We start from the raw sequence: 23,460 nt of genomic DNA on the forward strand, positions 1-23,460 counted from the left end.
TTATGAGTACAGTATAATAGATACCCCCGGTGTTCTAAGGGTGCGAGGTTGTTTTTAGCTCTTTTTTCTAGTAGCAAAACAGCTTAGTAGCTCCAAGTCCAAATCCACCTGCATATACTAACACACAAACAAACTAATAATAAATATTGTAACATTGAAAAGTGGTAATGTTTTTTGCATTTTTTTTTCTTCAATCCATGTTCCCAACTCTGACAATGAAATAACCATTTTTTACTGACTAGCCAGCAAGGTATTATGCTTAAACATTAAAAAGCTAGTCTTGAATTATTCCTTTTAAACAAACTTTAGGAGAACATTTATATTTCAAACTTATTATCTGATTTAATATGGCATTACAAAGCATATCTATTTTCAAGCACTAACTCAAATATTTGACCATATGTATTACAGCTTTAAGTTTCTGTAACACTAGAGAGGGTCTTTTGTATATACCTTTCTGTAGGAGTCTTCTATCGTAGGATCGTATTTTTCAACAAATATTCCTTGAACAAACTGTACAGTCTGCAACACAAAAGTTCTTGTAAGATTCTCTTGCGTAGTGACATTTTTGTAAACACTGTACACAATTCACTATTCTAGGTGGATATACTCTGTTATCCATAACATTTTTAAAGCAAATCAAATGACTGTCATAACTATAATTTTAAGAAACAAAGGTATGTGTGTATGCCTATTTAACCATTAGATGAAGCAATACTACATTTTCCTTTATCCATTGTCACATGGAAGGTAAGAATTAAAGCATGCATTGATTTAAGGTTTGCTTAACTCTTAGAACCAGTATTAGTTTCTAGTTGACCAAGATACAATACAGCTGCACAGCTTTTACACTTGTATTTAGAACTACTTCATCCTCTGCTACTTATCTGCCAGAACAGGAATTAGACAAAAAACAGCTGCCAGACTTAACTACATTCAGTAGGCTGTTCCTGTGTACCTAGCATGAAGGACGTTTTTAGCACAAGTCAAATGGAACTTAAGACTCAATGGTCAAGTCAGAGCAGGCACATTCAAATCCAGAAATGCTGTAGTGAGATAAAGAATTCAGAAGTGAACAAAAATGTTCTTTCACAATCTAACATGATTTGTCATTTAAGTTTTTTGTTATGAACTGCTGTGTAAGAGAATACTTCTTACTCAAGGGAGTAGGTAATCTCTGGAGCTTACTTTATGGTAAGGTGCACAATTAAATGGAAAGATGCAAAATTCTAAGGTAGGCTGAGAACATGATACTTTGTGATTTTTTTCAATTCTAGTCTAGGTCAGACTAAACTGTTCTGTAATCATTTAATTGTAAATAAAAGAGGTAATGCATTTTAATAATCTACCTGCAACAGCTATTTACCTAGTCTCACAGAAAGAATGGAGCAAACACATTAAACTTCCTACCAATAGGCAGATATGTATTTCTATCCACATAAAAATATTAGTGCTAAAGACACTGCTATCAAACATTAAGCAAACAGCAGCCTGAAGACCTTTCTAGAGACAGGATTTACAGAGGCAAGCTAGTTCATATCCTTTGAGAGATTCACAAAGGAGCTTGATTTCCCACTGACAGATAGCTGGTTTATCTGTCAAAGCCAGACACCCCCATAATGCTGAAGCTCTGCACCTCGCTGCATGAGCCTGATGAAGCACCATCAACCAAACTCATATGAAAACAGCAGCATGTGAGAGTGCACCAATGGATGCACGCAGAAAAGGATCTGCCTACTAGTCATGATGCCTCACTGGGCATTACTAACACTATTTATTTGTGCACACTTACATAAAGAATCTCTACTTAATTAGAAAGTGTATTAGAGAAAAAAAAAAAAAACAATAAACCTAAAAAAAAAAAAATATATATACTTGAACTGCCTCATACTTACCAGAGCAGACTTTCCAACACCTCCAGAACCAAGAACCACTAGCTTGTATTCACGCATGATGCAAGAGATAAATCACCCTCAATACCTAAAACACATGAAACAACAGTCAGATTAAAACTTAACCTATATGCAGGAAGTACAATAATGACACCACCATCCAGTTCCCTAAGCAGGGTTTGATAAAAATTCCCTAGTTAACTTCTTTAATACAGCAGGTATTTTCTAACTATCAACTCTTAATGCAGCTACAATAAAAGGCTGCAAACCATCAGATGTGGTATTAGCTATACTTCATTACTGGTTCTCCCATAAATATTGAATAAAACCTACTATACTAAAGCTAACCGTTACTATTCATAAGAAATAATTATGCAAGAGGAGATAGCATGAATTTTATCATTCTGAAACACTTAAGCACTAAATAAAGAATCACAGAGACTTTTACAAGAAAATTAAAGCTTCTCCTTCCCAGCAAACAAATACTTCTTTAAAAGAACAGCAGGATCCCAGAAAGCATTTTTCCAAAAAAATCCCTTTCTTAGTCTGAAAACTGTTTGATGTTCCACTAGATGTATTATGACTCACTTCAAGAGCAAGTGGAAGCAACTAAAATAGTATTTTGAGGCTATACCTCTTCTACAAGCTAGATCTGCTTCTCTGTTCCACACTAGCTGAGGTGGCTACCAACAGTAAACTATGAGATCTGCTTGCTCATCTTTGTTGGAAACTGACCTGTCAAAGCAAAACAAGGCCACAGATTTCTGGACATGTCTTTGGGTCATACAGCTCAAAAACCCACACCACCTCTCACAGTCCTGCTGACAACTGAGCTAGCAGGGCTGTTACTGCTTCCCTGAGAGGAAGGTCTCAGTTCCTTTCCTGCAGGGACTCCAGCACTTACCAGATTGAGTTACCCGTTTTCTCCCCTCTCCACCCCCAAAGAAAGATGAAACCCTCCCCAACTAATGAATAATCTACAGGCCAGGGAAAAGAGAAAGTGTAAGGATCCAACACTTGTAAAAGGCAAGCAGGGAGGAAAGTAAGGTAAGAAAGATCCTTCTTATCAGCAGTAATTTGACAGCACCTCTGAAATCTCTGAAACACCACCTGTTAGGTGCTGAGCACAAAAAGCTAAGATGATTTACGTAGAAATTAAACCACCATGGTACTGACTTTACCATCACTGATTAAATCTACCGATTGTCAGAAGACTGAGAAATCAAGAGACCAGGTCCTGTTTCTTCTTGAAAATGCATAATCTTTCAATTTATCTAAACTGTCCCTCACAAGAGAAACACAAAGGAAATAATTAACGTGATGTCTGGCAAAAGAGATGCCTCCACAGGCTTCCATTACCAATACATTTTGAGACTCCTCAGTGATTTTCACACCTAATAGGACATCTTCTCACTCCTGACTTAGAAATGCTTTCCCTCCCTACAAAATTTTTTCAAGCACAGATCATGAGAACTATTAACACCACAAGTTTTATCTACCTGGCACCACTGTAAATGCTGTAAGGTCCACAAATCTGTAAATTGTCCAGTCTTTCTATAAACAGGAGTGTTTCTAACTGCCCTGGAAGACACCTCTCAAACTCATGATCAGTTAAGCCTATAACTACATTATTGTCACTTCTTTAAAACAAACACTCAATTACCCTTTTATTTTTAGAAGGGTATCACTAGAATGACATAGACATAGTGGATGTAGTGGGTATCCCAGTACAGTAATCCGGGTGAACTGCAGCAATTTCACTGTCTTTAAAAGAAAAGTTTATGAATTTTTCAGCCCTCAGACTGAAGTCAGCAACTAAGTATGGAGATATCAATAATGAAGGCTGACAGTAATTTAAAAGTAACAGAACTTCAGCAGCAGGTACCACATATCTGTTTTAAGTTATTTCTGACTTTTTCTTACTCAATGATCTAAAATTCCAAAGAAAATTCCAAATCCTGAAATAAACTAACTTGGTTTTAGTGAGAGACTGCCAATTTCATTTTTGGCTCTGAAACAGCAATTCAGGAATTTAATGCAAGCTGAAGCTTCTTTCAGCATCCAGATTTAGAAGTTCAACCCTAAATATTCAATCACTGTACAACATTCTGGAGCTGATTTTCCTGCTTTAGGTGGTGGCACACAATTAAAGCATATATACACAGTATTACAGCTTAGGCAATCTTCTTAATCAGTGAACACCTAAGCAAAAAGCTTTTAAACATCTTTGAAGACAAAGCCAAATTGCAGTAGAGGTTAAACATTTCTCTGACCTTGCCTCCAAACTTGGGCAATGGACAACACAAGTACTAACTTCTTTCACCATGACAATTTTTCGCCATTTGTACAGTTACTATTTAACTCACCAAGAGCACACAGTAATGCTTTATATATGCACACATCTATATAGCATAGAGGTAGCTTGGCATCCCTGCACAGGTGTTATCATCTGGCCATTACACCATGGAATGGAACACAAACAAATGTATCCTCTAAAATACTTCTAAGAAAGCTAACCTGGACATCCCTAACATAGCAGGCAGCAGAAGCACCATCTATAGTCTGCTGCCACTTACATCTACCACCCCCACTGCCTTTGAGCAACAGTACTAATGTCACTTCACCTTTCTCTTACTGTTTTCTAACAGAAAAAGAAAACCTCAACTCATAGCTAAAAGAGCTTTCCTAAGAAAATTTTCCTGCTTGCAGGTCTTTGCCTCCTCATCCAAGAAATCACTGGATCATGTAGGACACAAATAGTGTCTGCTACACTATTTGACATTGCTAAAGCCTAGCACACACTTTTTCAGTGACCAGTATGACTGATGGCTCCAAGCATGCCTCATACTGACCTTTGGCTCTGATCCTTCCTGAGCTTGCCTTTACAGTGCTTCCCAGATAACCTGACCTGGCTCTGCTCTTGATCAAACCTACTTTTCCATATCAGATCTTGTAGAAACTGATGACCTCTCAATCACACTCTTACTTTATTTTTCAGGTGACACAATGCTTGACTCTGGAACTAATAATGTATCCAGATTCATCTAGTGCCAACATAATTTCCTTTTGACTCATTAATGACAAGTGAGTGGGAGAAAAGCAGAAGACAGAGCCTAAGAGGAGGCTTAAGCCATAACACACGATATCTGTCTGGCATTTCTAGAATAAGTTAGGGTCAAGTCCAACAACAGCATCTGTCTGTAGTCCCCCAGTCACTTCAGCGATACAAAATGAGTATACTTAAACAGGCACAGCAGAAATAAAGATACTAAGATATGTGAGCAACAGATAAGCAAGATGTCCCCAGATTTATTGGACACTTGGGAAGTATCTACCTAACTACCCAACAATTAGATACAAGTAAGTTTAAACTTATTCCTAGTGAATAAGTAACTTGTTTGAATGCCCCTCATCATTTAATGGAGTTTATTTTAAAGAGAAATTTTGCTTTAAAGGCTGTCTACCTATAAGGTGATACGCAAAAAATGAGAGCAATGCCAACTTTCCTTTGCTTTCTTATTTTTCCATTCCCCCATCTTTAGGCAGGAAAATACTGTCAACTTTGGCCCCTATTCAGAAACTAAAGAGCAAGAAGATAGGAAGCATGCAAAAAATAAGACCTTTATTTCCATTTCAGTTGGAGAAGGTACTGCCTTTCAACAGCTGAATTGAGCATTTATATGCACAGATATAGGTGACATAACTGTACTGTAGAGATGCCTAATGTAAGATTTAGCTGGAAAAAATGAGGGAAGCTACTCTTTAAAAAACTGTACTATCACAAACTCGATTTTAATGCTGTCTCAAGTATACAATCTCTCAAAAGTACAGAGCTCAATTCTATATTGACTCCATTAACTGCCAGTGACGCCCTAGGAACTGCCTTGCACACTTCCTGAGATGCAACTGTCCATAAAATCACTGTCTGTGCAGCCTATCTCACTGGTCTGTTCATATTACTTTTTGTACTTAATGTATTAGTGCAGTGTATTAAGCTAACTGCTTAATTCTACTTCTTCATGGCATGCTTAAAATTAAAGTACTTGATAAACTAGAAGAGCACATGCACATGCTTGATATGCACATGGACACTTTCCCCAGTAAAGATTCCCTCTGAAGAATGAGCAGCACATCTTTGAATAAGCCCATTAGAACAGAAGAAAGGCTAACCACGACAAGTCACTGAAAATGCAGCATTTCCAAAGTTTCACATCTGACAAAGACTGTGAATAAGGAACTTGCTTTCTACTTCTGTCCTTCTCAGACAAACCAGGAAAAAGTGCCTCCTGGACATTTTCTTCAATAGTTTCTTGAAGCATGTCTCCAGAAAAACGCAAACCAAAGATGATGATAAAGAAGTTGAGAAAGAAGTAACCTTACTACAGAAGTGAATGGAAAAAACTGCACTTACTGCTTGTAAAGCTTTTCTAAAAAGCAACCACGCAATGAAGAATTCAAGGAAACTCATATACCATTGTTAATTGGGCTTGATATGATAGTTGTGGAAGTGGGGTGGGTTTTTAATTTTTTATTTAGTTTTCTTTCAATTCCTTCCGCTTCAAATTTTGGGTTCTAACTGAACTTTGTTATCTAAGGGATGGGAAATATAAAAATCCTATTTTTTCAAGTGGTATTAAGCCATTTGAAACTGTAACTGGAGCTCAGCCCCAGGCCAAAGACATGAACTAAGTACAGTCACTAAATTGAAGATATCCCCAAGACTTGCTTATATGAACTAGTTGTTTAGGTATGGAATCAAATAAAATGGCCCTCCCAGAAGCCTTATTTTCAGAAGGGATCATGATTATTTAGCATTTCATAGACACCATGATTCTTGATCAGACCCTGACATTTTGGTTGCGCTGTATTCACTAAAATTTCCCCAATACTTTTGACTCAGAACATTTACCTCTCTGGAAAAAAGACTTTGTTAGAAACACCTTGAGAACAGCACTCCTAAATCAATCTCAACTATTTGCATGAGAAAAAGAAGATTCAAACACCAGATTGACAGATGAAACAAACTTAACTGACTGGTTTTCCTGCTTACAATTAGCAGCAGTGGGGAAAAAATCCAATCTTTTTCTCAGAAAGAGGATACTAGTCCTGAGAAGAAACAAGATAATAATGGTCAGACACTTGGAAAAATAGCACTAGCTCAGTCACGAGACCAGCCAAGCTTAGAGGATTATGTCTTTCCAGAGATGTTTCCCTATTCTGATACTGGCGTAGTCTTAGATGGCCAAACCATCCAGATTCCACTATGCTTTGAATCTCCTGATTTAGAACCTTCTCTTCAGGTCAACAACTAATTAAGAGATGATGTGTGCTGTTCTTAATATTCCCAAATACTTACATGTGAGATGTCCTAAATTCTTATCTCTCAGTTCTGAGGAGGGTTCTGCCTCCCGAATAATTTCAATGCCTAAGCAGAACTTTGACAACATACCCCAAAGTGAAAGCCTGTTCATTTTCACCAACTTTTAGAGGCTTTAGAAATTAAAGCAATTCAGATAACCCTTACTCAACAAAGTAAGTGTATCTCTTATAAAAGAGAAATTAAAATACTCCATAGCTGACTTTGACACATTTATAAAAATTTATAAAAAACATTCAGAAATCAATTCTGAAAAGTTGATTGGGGTCTAATAAAGACTTCCATATTCAAGATTCCTATAAGTACAGCTATTTCATTACTAATGCAGATATTCTGGAAGCAAATCAACTGTTCAGTAAACAAAGCTAGAAGCAATTTTTATTTCTAGTTTTTACCTGCTTTTGATAGTTTCTGATCTTGACAAACATGTATTTCATCAGTTGAACAGCTAGTTCTTCTGGGCAATAATACTGTAGTTTTTCTGGGACAAAAATAGCTCTTCAATTATGTTAAAATATTTTAACTGATGTTAGACAATCTTCAGAGGATTTTCAAAAAGCTGTTTGGGTGGTTAAGCTTATTCAGTGACATGAAATCATACTAACCACCTAAGAAATAGTCACAGACCTGCAAATAAGCTACTGCAGCACAAACATGGCACCAAGGTTTAACCTGCTCTTTGAACACTCCACAGGGACACTTACACAGAAAAAGCTTATCTAAGTTTTCCTCCTTCCACTGAAGGGAGCTACCTTGATTAATATTGCACACAGGGACCATTTCTGCAAAGCAGCTAACAGCATCTGACCTTGTGAGACTAGTTCCACTGTCTATAAATAGTATAGCTGAATAAAAACTGATTTTTTTCTTAAGCCAAAGTTTAGTCCCAGCTAGATCTTAAATTTAAACATAAATTTAATGATGTTGTAAGGGTAAAAACTGCCTACTTAAAGTCACTGATATCTCAAGATGGAAGTTTCCTGATGTGAGAGACTAGCAATCATGTGCAACTTGCAGTAGATTCACACAAAATATAAAAAGCATCTTCAAAGCAAGTGATGTAATGAACATTCTTATGCTACTAAGAATATGCTATGCTTCAACACTTACTGAGTTCAAGTTTCAACTTCATGCAGAAATTCTAATGTGTCAATTCAAATGTGGAGTACTTCATAAGGCCTATGTTATAGAATCTATTTAAGTTCCAAATGGAATTTGCAACACTTATCAGATATATTCTTATTTATTGTGGGTGTTTGCCATGATTTTTCATTTTCTCCCTATTCCTGTCTAATATTTACCATCCCCAGGAAAGTTGTTTGTGAATGCCCTACCAGTCAGACTTACAGTTAAAATTATGACCTCAGAATTCCTGAAGAAACTGAATTGCAAATAGTTTTTATGCTTGAAAGAAAATCCAGGCAGGCAATAAACAGAAACAACACACAGATTTTAAAAACTACTACAAGTATATTAAATTCAGAGAATGTATAATTACCATGTTACTATACCCTGCTATGCATAAGCTAGATATTCAACTATAAAGCAAGTTCTGAGACCTGAGCCAGCAATTTGATGTTGTGAATTTGGCTCTATTGTCATTACAGAGAAGGATCAGTATCTACCACTACAATTTTTCCAAGTTAATGGATTGCCACATCGTGGTATTCACAACATGCTTTACCTGATATGCATCCTTCTGATTAAAAGCAGATGTAAATATTTGTTTGTCTCCATAATCATTCCACTAAATTTTATCTTTAAAGCTTCAAAACAAGGTAAAACCCAGCAGGATGACAAGTAAGGCATGGAAGTTTTCTGAGTTAAGGTATTTCTTTTGTAAGTGCAGTTTGAAAGTTACTTTAAGCTTGCCAGCTGGCTTAATATCTTAATATCTCTTCTTTGGAAAAAGGCATCTTAATTTCTCTTTCAGAAGCAAGACCTAGTCTCAGATTCCATCTGGTATCTGCTTAATATCTAGCAATCCTAGCTCTACTTTGATTGTGACACTGGCTGCTGAACGAGTAAAGCCTTGTATCAGGTTTCCTTCTACAGATGTAAGCCAATGCTGGGTTTAACTGCAATTCCAGGATCACCTTTTGTCTCTCCTGGTTATTTTTCTCCATAACCTACACATCATACACACCCCTGGCAATGCCAGAGCTTGCACGCCAATGTATCGTTACCTGTAGTGTATTCACTATAAGAAGTTTGGGTTTTATTCAGGTTTAGATTACTAACACATCATCAAGCTACAGACACAAAGATTTCCTTCATCATTATATGATGTTTTGTTACTGGCCATTTAAACACAGCTAGTGTAGGCCCTTTATGTACAAAGTACCCATCCACAGTACAATTTACAGTAATTCTATTACCCATTAGGTTGGTAGCCAGAGAGAAGTCTTACAAATTCCCATAAGTCATTTTAATTAAGATTAGTTTTATCTGTTGAAAAGACACTGATTCTGTGCATATTGAGACTACTCACTACTAGCATTCATTAACAAGAAAAAAATTAGCTCTTTCATGATAACTGAACCATACCAGCAAAGTCCCAAGTAATTGCAACTCATGTTAAAACTCTGTTTTGACTCTCAATTGACACTTCTCTAATAGACACACGGTATTTGAACATAAGCAACAAACCTCAATCAAAGTCACCAATGGTTCTTTTGTTACAGCTTCAGACATCTGTCCTGAGGGTAACCTGAAAATGGCATACACTGACACCCAGTAACAACTACTAGTTTCTGCCACATGGTTTTGCTACTTGTGCAATGATGGAGGTGCAACTTTAACTGCTTCTTTTCACAATTTACTTCATTAGCTAATAAACATGAGTCTGACATACTTAACTGAAGAGGGTGAAACTTGGGCAAAGCATTCTGTTCTGTTTCTGGCAGCAAGGCAGTAGCACTTTGAACCTAGGGATGGCTGCTCCACAGACAATGTCCAACCCAGAAGCAAACCTTAACTGTAAGATGACAACTGCAGATGTTGACCTTCACCCACCTCTGCCCATAAGGAGATGCACAGACAACTTGGTTGTTCCTTAGGCAAATAAGTTGCCACAAGCTTCAGAAGAGCGTATTTAAGAAAAGCTTCAAACACAAAAAACCTTCAACCAATTAAACCTAAATCCCACAGAAAAAAATCCCACCCACTTAACCAATTCTCCATTTCCATATCCCCCACAAAAAAAACAACCAACAAAAAAAACCCCAACCCAAAACACAAACAGCCCCATAAAAAACAAATTCTAGCTAATGCAAGGCTGTGAGCTGCCATAGCTCTGCATCTGCTCTGTGAGCGGCTAATACACCTTAGCTCCCCAGAACTCACATTTAATGGGTCACAAATTTTCAGGAGGTGAAAGATCTGTAAGTTAGGAGCATAACCCCAAAGGTAATCAATTCACACTTGCAAGCCTGAGCTCATGTCCTCTCCCATGAGGACATCTACACAAAAAGCTGAATAATTTTAACCAAATGAATTTGAATCACACTCATCCCCACATCACTTTCAATTACATGGACTAGATCTTTAGTACAGAGGTACCAAATTAATGAGGGTTAAGCTTGTTTAATCAAGTCTCCACAAGATTCTATTTGAATCTTCTTAAGATCACTCTAGTTCATGTTTAGACCATAATTCTTGGTTCCTCTGCATCTTCAAAGCTTGCCATTTTCTGGAGAAACCTGTCAAACCTCAAGACTCACTTTGCTAGAAGTCAAATTTTATTTGGTTTGCATGGCAATGTTTTGTTAGCTAGGTGGCTTCTGTGAGAGGCTGCCAGAAGCTTCCCCCATGTCCAATGCCAGATGGGCTCCAGGACAGACCCACTGCAGACCAAGGCTGAGTCCATTAGCAACAGTAGTACTTCTGGAACAATATACTTAAGAAGCAGGTTGGAGGGTTCAACTGCTGGAGCAACAACAGCAGCAGAGAAAGGAGTGAGAATATGTAAGACCAACAATTCTGCAAACCCCAAAGTGAAGTGAAGGAGGGGGAGGAGGTGCTGCAGGTGCTGGTCACAGATTCCCCTGCAGCCCATGGTGAGACAGGCTGTCCCCTGCAGCCCATGGAAGTGCACAGTGCAGCAGAGATCCACTGGCAGCCCAGGCCAGAGTAGATAAAGAGTTGAAAGAGGCTGTAACACTACAGGAATGACATGCTGGAGCAGTTTGTTCCCAAAGGACTGCACCCCCAGAAGGGACTGCCACTGGAGAAGTTTGTGAAGGACTATCTCCCATGGGAGAGACCCCATACTGGAGCAGAGGAAGAGTGTGTGGGTGTGGAGTCCTCCTACTGAGGAAGGAAGAGCAGCAGAGACAACATGTACATTACTGATTGTAGTTCACATTCCCTATATCACTGTGCCTCTAAGAGAGAAGTGGTAGAAAATGCAGGTGCAAAGTTCCCAAAGCCTGGGAAGAAGGTGTTATTAAGATTTGGGTTTATTTCTCAATATACTACTCTGATACGATTTGCAATAAATTAAACTGATTTCCCCAAGTTGAGTCTATTTTATCCTCACAACTGGCAAGCGGTCTTCCCGCTTTATCTTGACCCACAAAGTCCTTTATCTTGACCCACAATCCTTGTTCTGTATTGTTTCTATCTGTAGTGAGTTGACCTTGGCTGGATGCCAGACACCCACCAAAGATTCTTTACCACTATTCTCCGGCCTGGACAAGGGAGAGGAAATATAATGAAAGGCTGATGAGCTGAGGTAAGGACCAGAAGAGATCACTTACCCAAATCAAATCAGAGGCAAAACAGGCTGAAATTAGAGATTTTAACTGAATTCCTGGCTAACAAAATCAGAGCAGGATAATGAGAAGTAAAGTAAGACCTTAAAACACCTTTCCCACACCCCTCCCTCCTTCCTAAACTCTACCTCCTTCCCAGCAGCACAGGGGAATGGGGGCTATGGTCAGTTCACCACAGGTTGTTTCTTCCATTGCTCAGGGAGTTAAGTCCTTCCCCAGCTCCAGTGTGGAGTTCCTCCCCCAGGAGATAGTTTACCACTAATTTCTCCAATATGAGTCCATCTCACAAACAACAGATCTCCACAAATGGCTGCAATACAAGTCCTTTCCATAGGCAAACTGTTGCAGCAAGGATCACTCTTCCACGGGGTGCAGTCTTTCAAGCACAGGCTGCTCCAGCATTGGTCCCCCACAGAGCCAAAGGACCAGGACAGTTCTCCATTGAGGGCTGCTCTCTCCATCAGTCTGCAAGTCCCTGGCAGGAGCCTGCTGCAGTTGGGCCTCCCTTGGGCTCACAGTCTCCTCTCAGGAATCCACCTGCTCTGGTGTGGGTCTCCTGCACGTGCTGCAGGTGGATCTCTGCATCCTCGTGCTCCTCCATGGGCTGCAGGGGCACAGCAGCATCACCATGGGCTGCACCACAGGCTGCAAAGCATTCCCAGCTTTGGTGCTTGGAGCACATCCCGCCCCTCCTTCTCTACTGACCTTGGTGTTTGCAGAGCTGTTCCTCTCACATATTCTCACCCTGCTCTTCTCTGGCTGCAATTGTGACTGTGCAATAACTTCTTTTTTTCTTTCTTCTTCCTAAATCTGTTATCACAGAGGCATTACCACCATTTCTAACTGGCCAAGCTTTGACTAGTGGCATGTTCATCTTCAGAGCTACCAGAGACTGACTCTGCCAGACATAGAAGAATCTTCTGGCAGCTTCTCACAGGAGATAAGGCCCTATAGACTACACACTACCAAACCTTGGCTGTGCAAACACAACGCACTACCCCATATAGCTGAGTAATATAGCAACTTTGGTGGGCACCTGATGTCCACCCAGGGTCAACCCACAACAAATCAAACACACTGATAAGGTAACAAAAGATGTTCAAAGGATACTGAAATGTAAAATTGACTCTAGGGTTTTGGATGGGCAGACCTTTCTAAATAAAATCTGCATGTCTGTCATCTAAGAGTCATCTATTATTTAGGCTATGACAATCACAATCACCACAACATTTGAATGAGCATCACCACTACATCCTTAGTCTTTCACTGAAGAGTTTCAGCAAATTAAATACAAGCATCTCAAAACAATCTGTATTTTGGGCAAAGTCTAAGCAGAAGACCCTGACTGCCCTGACTGTTCCAGAGAAGCAAGTTTATCCTTCAGGAAACTAGTCTCTCATTCCCACATTGCTTAAGGTACCTGCAGTTTACCAAATGCTTATTCTGTTTAGGTTCTTGTGATCTATCACATCAACCTATAGGCAAGTCTGTGAACAGTTTATTTTCACTTCTACCACAGCAGATTCAGCATTCACCTCAGAAGAGAGGCTTCAGCTTTCCTCTGTGAAACTTATAGCACCAAATTTCATTTGAAAAGTAGTCTAACAATAAGATTAAGTAACAGACGAATTGCATTACCTGTAAATACAAATATTTTTAAATTGACATGTTTTTCTTTGAGAAACATTTTTGCAAACTGCATCTTAAAATCTTGCCTATGGCTAGAAGCAGAACTAGTTAGCAAGACTGCATATTGTTCGAAATATTGGTTACTGCAGTTTAATTATTTTCAAACTAATGTGTACTTAATGTTGTTTCTTCGCTAAACAGGACACATATTTTTAGCAAAAAAGGAGAACTTCAGGACTTTTTCGTTCTTCAAGCATAAAACTGGACAACCTACCAGATCTTTCTGTTCCAGGCTCCACATGAAATATTCTTATTTTCTCACTCTAATTTTTACTTACATTGATACAGCACTCTTCTTCTGAGATTACTCTTAAGAGTTTGATGAAAAGCAACACACAGATCAAAAGGATGCCAAAAACAAGCACAATACAGTGGCCTAAAGCACTTAATTGTAAGACCTCATTTTCAACTCATCAGTCTGCAGAATTTGAGCTACCACACTTAAGTTTTCTATGCAACATCTCTGGCTGAAGCTCAGTTTAGCTCTGGGCAATTCCTGAAATAAAAGGTTTAGGGAGATCAGGACAAAGAACAGAGGATCTTTAAAAATATAAGCAAATACAAAATCTTAAGCTCAAATATAAAGAAAAATGAAAAGGTAACAATAAAATAAGGACATACAATAAGTACAGGTATACATAGCTATGATTCAGAAATGCTTGCTTCCCTCTCTAGTATTCAGATTTAAAAGCAAGTAGAAAATTTACACAAAAGTAAGAACATTTGAAGACCAAGCATCCAGATAAAAAACTAGTTTTGAGTAGTTGCTTATTATAGTATTACAGCTTCTCTCTATTCATCTTACTCAATGCCCACAGAGATTAAGTGCCAGGGTGTCTCTTTTTTGGTGAAATCCCATCTAATCTGCGACTAAGTCAAAAAAGATGTATCAGAAAAATGGAAGAGTGATATTCTCCAGCATGACAGTCAGTTATTCTTGCTTCTTTCAGTGCTCCTTCATGCCACAGGACTACTACAGTCTCTTTGATTCCACCAAGTGAAAATTTGACAATTTGGCATCAGTTTCTAGAAGCATGGCATATTCTGAAATAACTCATCTTGGTAGAGGTTGGATTTTTGAACATACAATATTTCACAGCATGCAAAGAATGCAATTCCAAGGCATCTCGAACTGTATACCTGTGGATATAAAACTACCTTGGAAATTTATCTATGGATTATTATTATATTTTTAAGAGTTCTGGAGGTGAGTTCACACTTGCCACAAACTCATTTTTGATGCTCCTCATCATAAAACCCACAAAATCACATTGCATTTTCTGTATGCTTCTACCAATATAAACAGCAAAACAAGTAAAAAGCAAAAGGACCATCCCTAGAATGGCAATAAAATTGCACTCACAGAATGTCTACTGCCCATCAGATCTCCATTTTAAACAAGTCAGAAGGGTCACAAAAAGACAGTATGATATATCCTTATTCATACTAACTATATAAATGTAACTCCAGAAGTGCAAGAGTCAAGATTTTGAAAGCTGTATTAATTTATACACTCTCCCAACCAAAAGAAAATCCTTCAGCAATATTTTATGCAAAAAGCAATCATATGAAGCCAAGTAGGTGACATTTATGGGTCAACTTGTACATCGAGCTTTCAGAATGTTATCTTGTAGGTAGCTGCACAGTGAAAGATGACAGGAGGGTTACTGACCACATCTTACAAACTAACAATCCCCCATAACTGCCTCACATCTACAAGATTAATAAAAGAGGTTCCTGTACGTTGTTGGGCTGCCCCCATATATACCTGGACACAGCCACGCACACTGAATGGCTTGAGTAGAAAAGGACCTAAAAGATGATGTAATTCCATCAGCCATAGACAGGGATACCACCCCTCAGATGAGGTGGCTCAGGGCCCCATCCAGCCTGACTTTGAACATTTCCAGTGATCAGGCATCCACAACTCAGTATCAACAGCAAATGTCACCCATATAAATAAATCAATCTAGTACTAAACACTGTATTGCAGAGAGTAAGATTTTTTGGTAACTTTCACTTCTGCATTCCAGTTTACCCTTCTGAAACAGTTTGCAACTTTCCACTAGCCTTCTACCAAATCAATTCTAGGGGAGGTATTACACAAGATGTTATAGAAGTTTGATTAACTGCAAACAAGGATTGTACAGCTTCACAACTTAACTATCACTGTTATCTGGGTTCTGATGCAGTCTAACTGTTCAGCATGCTACCTTCATCTCAAATAAAAAATATTGACCATACATGAAACCTCTTAAAAAAAAAAAAAAACCACACACACACACACACAAAAAACCAAAATAAAACAAACAAAAAAATCAAAGTAGTTGGTCTGACTCTGCAATTACCAAAAACACTCTCACTTCTGTAGTGCTGAAGTGTCACTTCTAGTAACAGGTCCTAGTAACTATGTCCTGTACCTCCTCTCTGGAACTCCACACGGATACCTCACAATTGTCTGTGGCTCATCCTTGACAGAGATGTGGTGGTACCGTTTTGGTTATTTTTTTGTTTTTTGCTTCCTCCTGATATACAAAGCATGCTTTTAAGAACCTTTTCTTCACTGCAGACATAAAAAAAAGTGAAGGCACAATTGGTAAGTTTCAGAAACAGACTGTGAGTGAGAAAAATAGAACAAAACTTCAAACACTAAAACAACTAATGCAGAGAAACAAAAAGAAATAGTTACAGGGACTATCTGTGCTCACAAATTATTTCAGATTAACTGAAGATGGGGTTAGACTACATACATTATCTGGGCAATAGTTAAGTTAATTTAAGAAAAGACTTCTGCCATCTAATGTCACAAAAAGTCATAGAGTAAACCACACTAATGGAAATGCTGAATTACATACTTTTCTTTAATCCAGATTACCTACTGAAATTAGGTAAAAATAACAGCTATAATTACAGCAAGTAAGAGTCACTTCAATGTCAACAAATCCTGATGCAGAGAACGCATTCTCCTGAGTTTCCATGAAAAAAATTTAACTACAGAGCCTTGCTTTGTCTTCATGTTATAAAACTCTTCTCCTGTTCCAGGTGTTCAAGATTGTCCAAAATTTTAATGATGTAAGGTTTCTCACAGCCCTACAATTAGAGTTGCATTGAAAATTATTTCATGAATGAGTAATAGTGGCACACAATATCTTTTTCGCAGAAGACCTGGTCAAGTCATTCAGATTTAGGCCAGCTTCCTGTGTTGCAACAGCTGCAGGAATGATACCAAGTGATCTAAGAAAGTACAGATTTCCTGAAGAGAATTTCAAGCTGGGGAGAAACATGAGATGTTGCTTGTCTGCCATAGGATGCAAACACCAATCCACTAGGGCTAGGCTGTCCTACTCCTGCCCTATGGTCTAGCCTTTCTCCCTTGCTCAGGAATGAACTAACCAAGTGGACTTACTTGGCAGTCTTTTTCATAGTTGCATAGCAAGGATTTACTTCAAATAACATCAAGTCCTTAGATTAATAACTATAGAGTGCTGCCTGGGACAGTATACAATATGTTATCAAATGCCTCTTCTTCCTGGCTCACCTCTAAAAAGTTTCTGTAATTCTGTAATACACATTCCTCTAGGGTGTTATAGTGACTTTCACTCTAATGTTTCAGTAGTAAAAATCACTATTAAAACACCGTTCTTGAAAAAGAAGCACCCTGAATAGGTAGAGGGCCCCCATATAATTTTTATTTCAAAAGTTGCCTAATAGGCAGATTTCCAACCTGGTGTTTATAGCCTTCCTCCCTTTCCTTGCTGCTAGAAGAGAGGAACATGCAGTATGTCAGGAGCTTACAGCAGCATGCATGAGCAGGCACATATAAAAATAAAAAACTTTCACTTTTAGCTGTCCAGTGTTTCTTGACACATGCTAAAACTCAAGAGATAAGAGTTTCAAGCCATAACCTACTGCTACTTTTGAAGGTAACCTCATTCAACTGCTTCATGAAGAAACAGCCTTTACCAGAAGACAAGGTCTTTGACTTTCTCCAAATAGCATTTGCCCACTACAAGCAAACTTTATAACGTCATCAAAACATTACTTCTACTATGCCTGTCTCACACAGTTGCCTCATGGATGACAGGCCTTAAGGAAAAAGCCATACATTAGATGCTCTAAGGTACTCAAGATCTACTACACTCAACTGTTAAACAACTTTGAAAACTCACTCAACTTGAAAACAGGTCTATTAATGGCATTCAAATACAAAAGCACTTCTTTTTTTCTCCTGCTTTATGCAAGAAGAATATCTTAACCACATCTGAGCAGGAAAACAAAGTTTGCCTTGAAATATGAAGGTGTAGTTACGGTAGATACTCCTTTAATCTCTCTGAACAAGGAGGCTGTCTAAAATATCCCTCTACCTGACCTAGATGCAACAGAACACAGCAGAAACCTGCCCCAACTCAGCAGGGATTCAGCACACTGACACCACACAGTGCACTTCGGTCTGCTTTTGGATTTGTTCTGAGGTAAAGGAGTGGCAGCACTCACAACCACAAGCTAAACATGGATTTCTGTCACACAGCTTATGCTGAGGGATCTGTTTTACTAAGAGAGCAATTTTGATTAAAACTCTCAACTTGAGCCTAACCTGATGAACACTCTCAAATGTCAGCTAGGTATCTGAAAGTCATCTAAGCATTACTTAGAAAAGCCAATTCATAAAGGATCCGCCCACCCTCTCAGCATACATCCAAGGACAAGAGGACCCGTTTTTATCAGCAAGATATTCTTATCTTTAAGAGCACCTCTCTGTACCTAACCCTGAGCAGCTAGCAGAGCTCTGTGGATGACAGGATTGGCACGGTAGCAGTAAGCATCAAGTCCTCAAGTACTTCTGTGACTCTTGCACTTCCCACATCCCAGATGATAGGTGGACAACTGTTTATTTTAGTTCCCTGTCACAGTTACTAACTGTGAGATCACAAGCTACAATGTAGCCTTCAGCACACTTCCTTCCTCAGCCACAGAAGCAATTTCTTTCTCCTTTTGTAGTCCCTCACCTAGATTCCCATCTGTTTGCCTCTGCTCCAGAAAGGCTCTCAATTAAAAAGACAGTCAGTTTTACTCTGCAAAAACTGGCACAGCACAAAAAGAACTGTCATGGCTCACTTCAGATTTATTTTTGATGAACTGTCCTACAGGAGAGCTTTGGAACAAAATAGCACAATTTAATTCCGCTCAGAAAACTTATCTGGTGCACGTATATAGTTACAGAAGCACAGGTACAGACAGTAAAAATCCTATTGGTCTTTTCCCCCCATATAAAAGTTCTGGTTTTACTTTTCTTTTGGTCTTTCAACTCTGTTTTGCAGATTATTTCATCCCCAGGGAGACAGGTGCTCTGAGTATGATCATCTTTGCTGCAAAAAAGATCCATGGCACTTATATTGCAGAGTAATTCCAAACTGAGTTACTTGGGTACAGATAATAATATGGTTTTACACTACAGCTCTAAGTTAAACCTGAAGTAGCTCATATCACTACAAGAAGCATCCCTGAAAACACACAGGTACCAAAGGAATAAAACATTACATCTAATTAGTTAAAGCTTATTTCTGCAAAGCTTTTAATGTGAATAGTATAAGTATCCCCCACTATTCACTCAGTTTATTTCTATCTAGAATGAAGTCTACAGGATAGATTTTGAGCAAGAGTAAAAAAAAAATGCAATGAATAATAAAAATGAAAAGACTCAACTCTACCAAGTTTGGTTGGGTTTTTTCCATCCCAAAAGCTTGTGATTTTAATATAGAGGCAAGTAATCCAAAAGGTAATAACTAAAATAATGTTCAAAGTTTTTCATACAGATAAGAGAGTCTTTCCAAACGGAAATACACTTGTTTTTGAATGGTTATTCTTGAAGGCAACGTGATTGCTTCATTGCCTTTTAATTATAATTCATGGAAAGGAAGAGTGTTATTTGTCTCCTCTTCTTGTAACAGTAATTTCAACATATACTTCACTGTGAAAGAGTACTGAAAAGTCTTTGTCATACACTGTCTACACACCTCATCCTGGGGTAAGATGTAGCTGCTATAAGCAGAAAATTACAATTATACTAATCAAAACATCTAAATGCAAGAACTCGTACACAATCTACAGGATTTTCAGGCTGGGCATTTCCAATATACCCTCTCTCTTGGAACTGTTCTGCCTTACTATCGTACCCCAAAGCAGTATAGAGAAAGACTTTCCTTTTTTTGTTTAGTTTACCCCAAGCAGCATAACCCACGACTTCAAGATGGAAATGGGAGTAAAAGCACGCTGTTCTTTTTCCACAGAAAACCTTGTTTTCTCATTCTCTTTTGTAATCTAGGGCCAATGCTAGAACAGTCAGATTTGGTTTTATTCTCCCCTCTGCAAACTTTGTTTTCCTTCCACCACTTCTTCACCAACGCACGTAGAAGGGAACAAGGATCCCAGGCTCATTAGACGGGTTCGGCGCAGGAAGTGTCAGTCAAATTCTTCCATTTGCTTTGACACGGGTGATGGTGGGGTGTTCAGACGAGGCGCACATCCCTGTCATTTCCTTTTCATTTTGTGATAAGCAGGCAGGGAACTCGCAGGCCACCGCGCTGTCTACTTGTCCCGCTCCGCGGCCACCCCAGGCACAAGCCCCGGCCGGCCGCGCCCGGCCTGACCCCCCCGCCTCGCCCCCACACCGGCCGGAAAGAGCGAGCGGCTCCTCTCCCGCGGCCGGACTAGGTGGGGCTCGCCTCGGACTTCCCGCTGACAACGCGGGCGGCCGCCGGGCACCGGCCCCTTCCCCGCCCGCGGCGGGGCCGAGCCGGGCGTCACCCGCCCCTCCCCGCGCCCGTCCGGGCCCCACGTCGCGGCCCCGACCCGCGGGGTTACAACTTTCCGCTTCCGCTCCAACTTCTGCTCCGAGCACCGGCGGGCGGGGGGGCGGCGGCGAGCGGCAGGGCCGGGCCCCGGGCCCTGCCGCGACGGCTGCCGCTCAGCGCCCCGCTCCCCCCACCGCTCGGGGTCCCACCACGCCTGAGGCCGGACGAGGCGGCGGCTCCCGGTTCCCCTTCCGCCATGTTCCAGGCTGGTGCCCCTTCTCTCAGAGCGCGCCGCTCCCCGCCGTCGCCGCCGCCGCCACCACCTCCCTCTCGCCGCCGCCCCCACCCACCCCGCCCCGCCACCTGTACCGGAGACGCCGCGCCGCTCCCCGCCACAGCGGCGCGGTGCGGCCCGGCCCGCGCCGCCCGCCGCTACCCACCGGACAGCGACAGCGCCTCCGCTCCCCGCCGACCGCGCGCTGCCGCCTCGCCGGCCGATCCCGCTGCGCCGCGCCCGCCGCGCTCCGCTCGGCTCCGCTCGGCTCCGCTCGCCGCCTGTGCCGGGGCGCGGCTCGGGGCCGTCGCCGTGACGCCGCACGCCCAGCCTCGCTCTGGCGCGGCGGGGGCGGAGGGAGGGGCGGGAGCGGGGAGGGCTGACCCCGCGCGCCGCCCCCTGCGCACGCGCGCGGCCGCCCCGCCCCGCCCCGCCCGGCCCGGCGCGGAGCTGTGAGGGGCGCAGGGGGCCGGGGCTCGTGGGGGATCATCGCTGCTCCCCGAGTTCTTGTGTGCTCCAGGTGCCGGCTGTGCCTCGGTCACAGCTCAAAGGTTCGCCAAAAGCACGCTAAGGCTGCCTCGAGTCAATTAACAAGTAAAGAGCTGGAAAAGTAAATCCCGGAGCAGCATTTCTTGCGTCTCCAAAAGGGTGTTGAGATCCGCCGGTGAAGGGTGTTTCAGAGATGCCGCAAACCGCTGGTTTTATGTGGGTCATTGTGCCTCTGGACGTGAACGGTCTATCATTAATCTTGCCGATACAAAGCAGGATTCCCAACGCCTGCAAAAATTATTGCGGTATTAGCTTTTCTGTTATTTTAGTCCTAAAATATGTAAATCACTCCCCCCCCCCCCCCTCCCCAGCCCGAGTGTCACTCATATTTGCCAGTTACAAAGGGTTTCGCTGAGAAAGATTAGAAATAAATGAGCATTTGTGTTTCTAGGAAACACTTAGTAAGCAAATAGTTAACGTGGCGCTTTCAGATAAAAGTTGTGCTCAGGAAGTGCACGGCACTTCCACACTTACACAAGAGTGCATAAAACTGACAGGAAGTTGCAGTGAGGCTTCTGGCGAGGAGAGTGGGTGTGGAGGAAGCAGAGGCTTTCTGCCTGTGGGACAGAGATAGAAAAGGGACCCCATCTGACTTCAGCGAGTCTGTGGGAGATGCTAAAGCTCAGAGCAGGGTCTGAGGGTGACCAGTGAAATGAGCTGACCTAGGTAGGGAAGACTTCATCGAGATACAGGGCATCCAGAATGCGGTGCACTTCAAAAATATTTTTCAGTGTTGCTCCCAAATCCTGAACGTCATAAAACCTCTTCCAAAGTCCAGACAAATCTCTTGGTGTTTTACAGCTTAAACCTGTGTGCAGTCATTTGATGATGAATCCCTGTAAAGGATGGATAATGCAAGAGAGCTCTGGTTGTGAGAAATCAAGTCCATAGAAACCAGTTCTTTCTCAGCAAGGCATCCTATGCAGGACAAAAATCATTAATGAGATGAGTAGGTGAAATACAGCCTTTCAAGTGAAAATCAGAAGAGCATTTCTTGCAATTTTTAGCTGTGTAGCATATTAGCTCACCAGACAGAAAAATACCTGTGTTCTTATTTTTTTCTGTCACTAGATATTATTATCAGAACCCAGAAATACTCAGAGGAAAAGAACAAAGATATATACCCTCAGCCCCCCTACAACTTTCTTCAGTGAACTAAGTTAATCACAAAAAACCCCCAGTGTTCCAGGAGCAGATACATGACACTAATGTAATAGTATTTTAGAGTGTACCTTTAATTGTTCTGTGTTTTATAGGCTCTGGAGCAAATCTTCCTCTTCGCTATGTCATAAGAAAAGAGGAAGGTGCCTTTGGGAGTCTCGAGTAGATCTCTGTGAGCAGTTCCTGCTGTTTTGAGTTTCATGTAGGGGGATCTGGATCTTAGTATTTTACAAGAAGTGTTTAGACACATATATAAACATATGGTTTGCTTAATATAGACATGTTTGGAGATTGTTCACTGTAACCAGAAGAAATAGTGAATTAGGATTCATTCTAAGCAAGAGACCAAGCGTTCCCCCTCTCCAGCTCTATCAGCCACATAGCTTGAATGCAAATTGGGCCCTTAATTTTGGATTTTCCTATGAATCATGCAGCTAATCCTCAGCACAGTTCCTAAACCAGCTTTACTCATATCAGTATGACTGGCAAATAGCAATTGGTGTGCTTGTTAAGCATACTCACCTGGTACTTCACAGGGCTTGTTCTGCTCAGCTTGCTCAGAGTTTCTACATGCCTAATCACTGATGGTCACTGAAGCAGCTGAACAAGTGCTGAGGTTTCCCTGTGATAGAGCAGCTCCCCAGAGAACTAGGAGTATGGGTGAAATGAGGGGGACATGGCCGCAGTGCTGTTGTGTTGGATAGGAACAACACAGATCCATCAGCTTGCTTTAGTGGGCCTGCCTGTGCCCAGCACTGATCTGGAATTTTTAACAGAAGGAAGGTCAAATACTCAGCCTTTTACTCAACAAAAAGCAGTAGAGACCAGCTTATGCACAGGAACCTTAACATCAAATAGATGTTTCTTCTTCACCTTTCTAAAGCACTGTAGCACTTGTCCTTTGTACTGTAATCTCTGTCTCCCAATTTGCCAGTTGTCTGCATGTACTTCA

The 23,460-nt window shown here is 40.8% G+C and overlaps 1 protein-coding gene across 1 annotated transcript in view; it reads right to left on the reverse strand.

The window, feature by feature from the left end:
• The window catches only part of RAP1B (RAP1B, member of RAS oncogene family), a 33,318-nt gene extending 12,180 nt beyond the window's left edge, over positions 1–21,138 (reverse strand). Inside the window, exons 1-3 of the mRNA XM_056512832.1 lie at positions 20,965–21,138; positions 1,896–1,980; positions 454–522 (exon numbers count right to left, since the gene is read on the reverse strand). Of these exons, the coding sequence (XP_056368807.1) occupies positions 454–522; positions 1,896–1,952 (126 nt within the window). The 5' untranslated portion in view covers positions 1,953–1,980; positions 20,965–21,138. The remainder of the gene's footprint in view (positions 1–453; positions 523–1,895; positions 1,981–20,964) is intronic.
• Positions 21,139–23,460: the final 2,322 nt, after the last annotated feature.

The sequence above is a fragment of the Oenanthe melanoleuca genome, chromosome 1A (assembly GCF_029582105.1).
Source record: "Oenanthe melanoleuca isolate GR-GAL-2019-014 chromosome 1A, OMel1.0, whole genome shotgun sequence".
In the NCBI taxonomy this organism is placed as follows: domain Eukaryota; kingdom Metazoa; phylum Chordata; class Aves; order Passeriformes; family Muscicapidae; genus Oenanthe; species Oenanthe melanoleuca.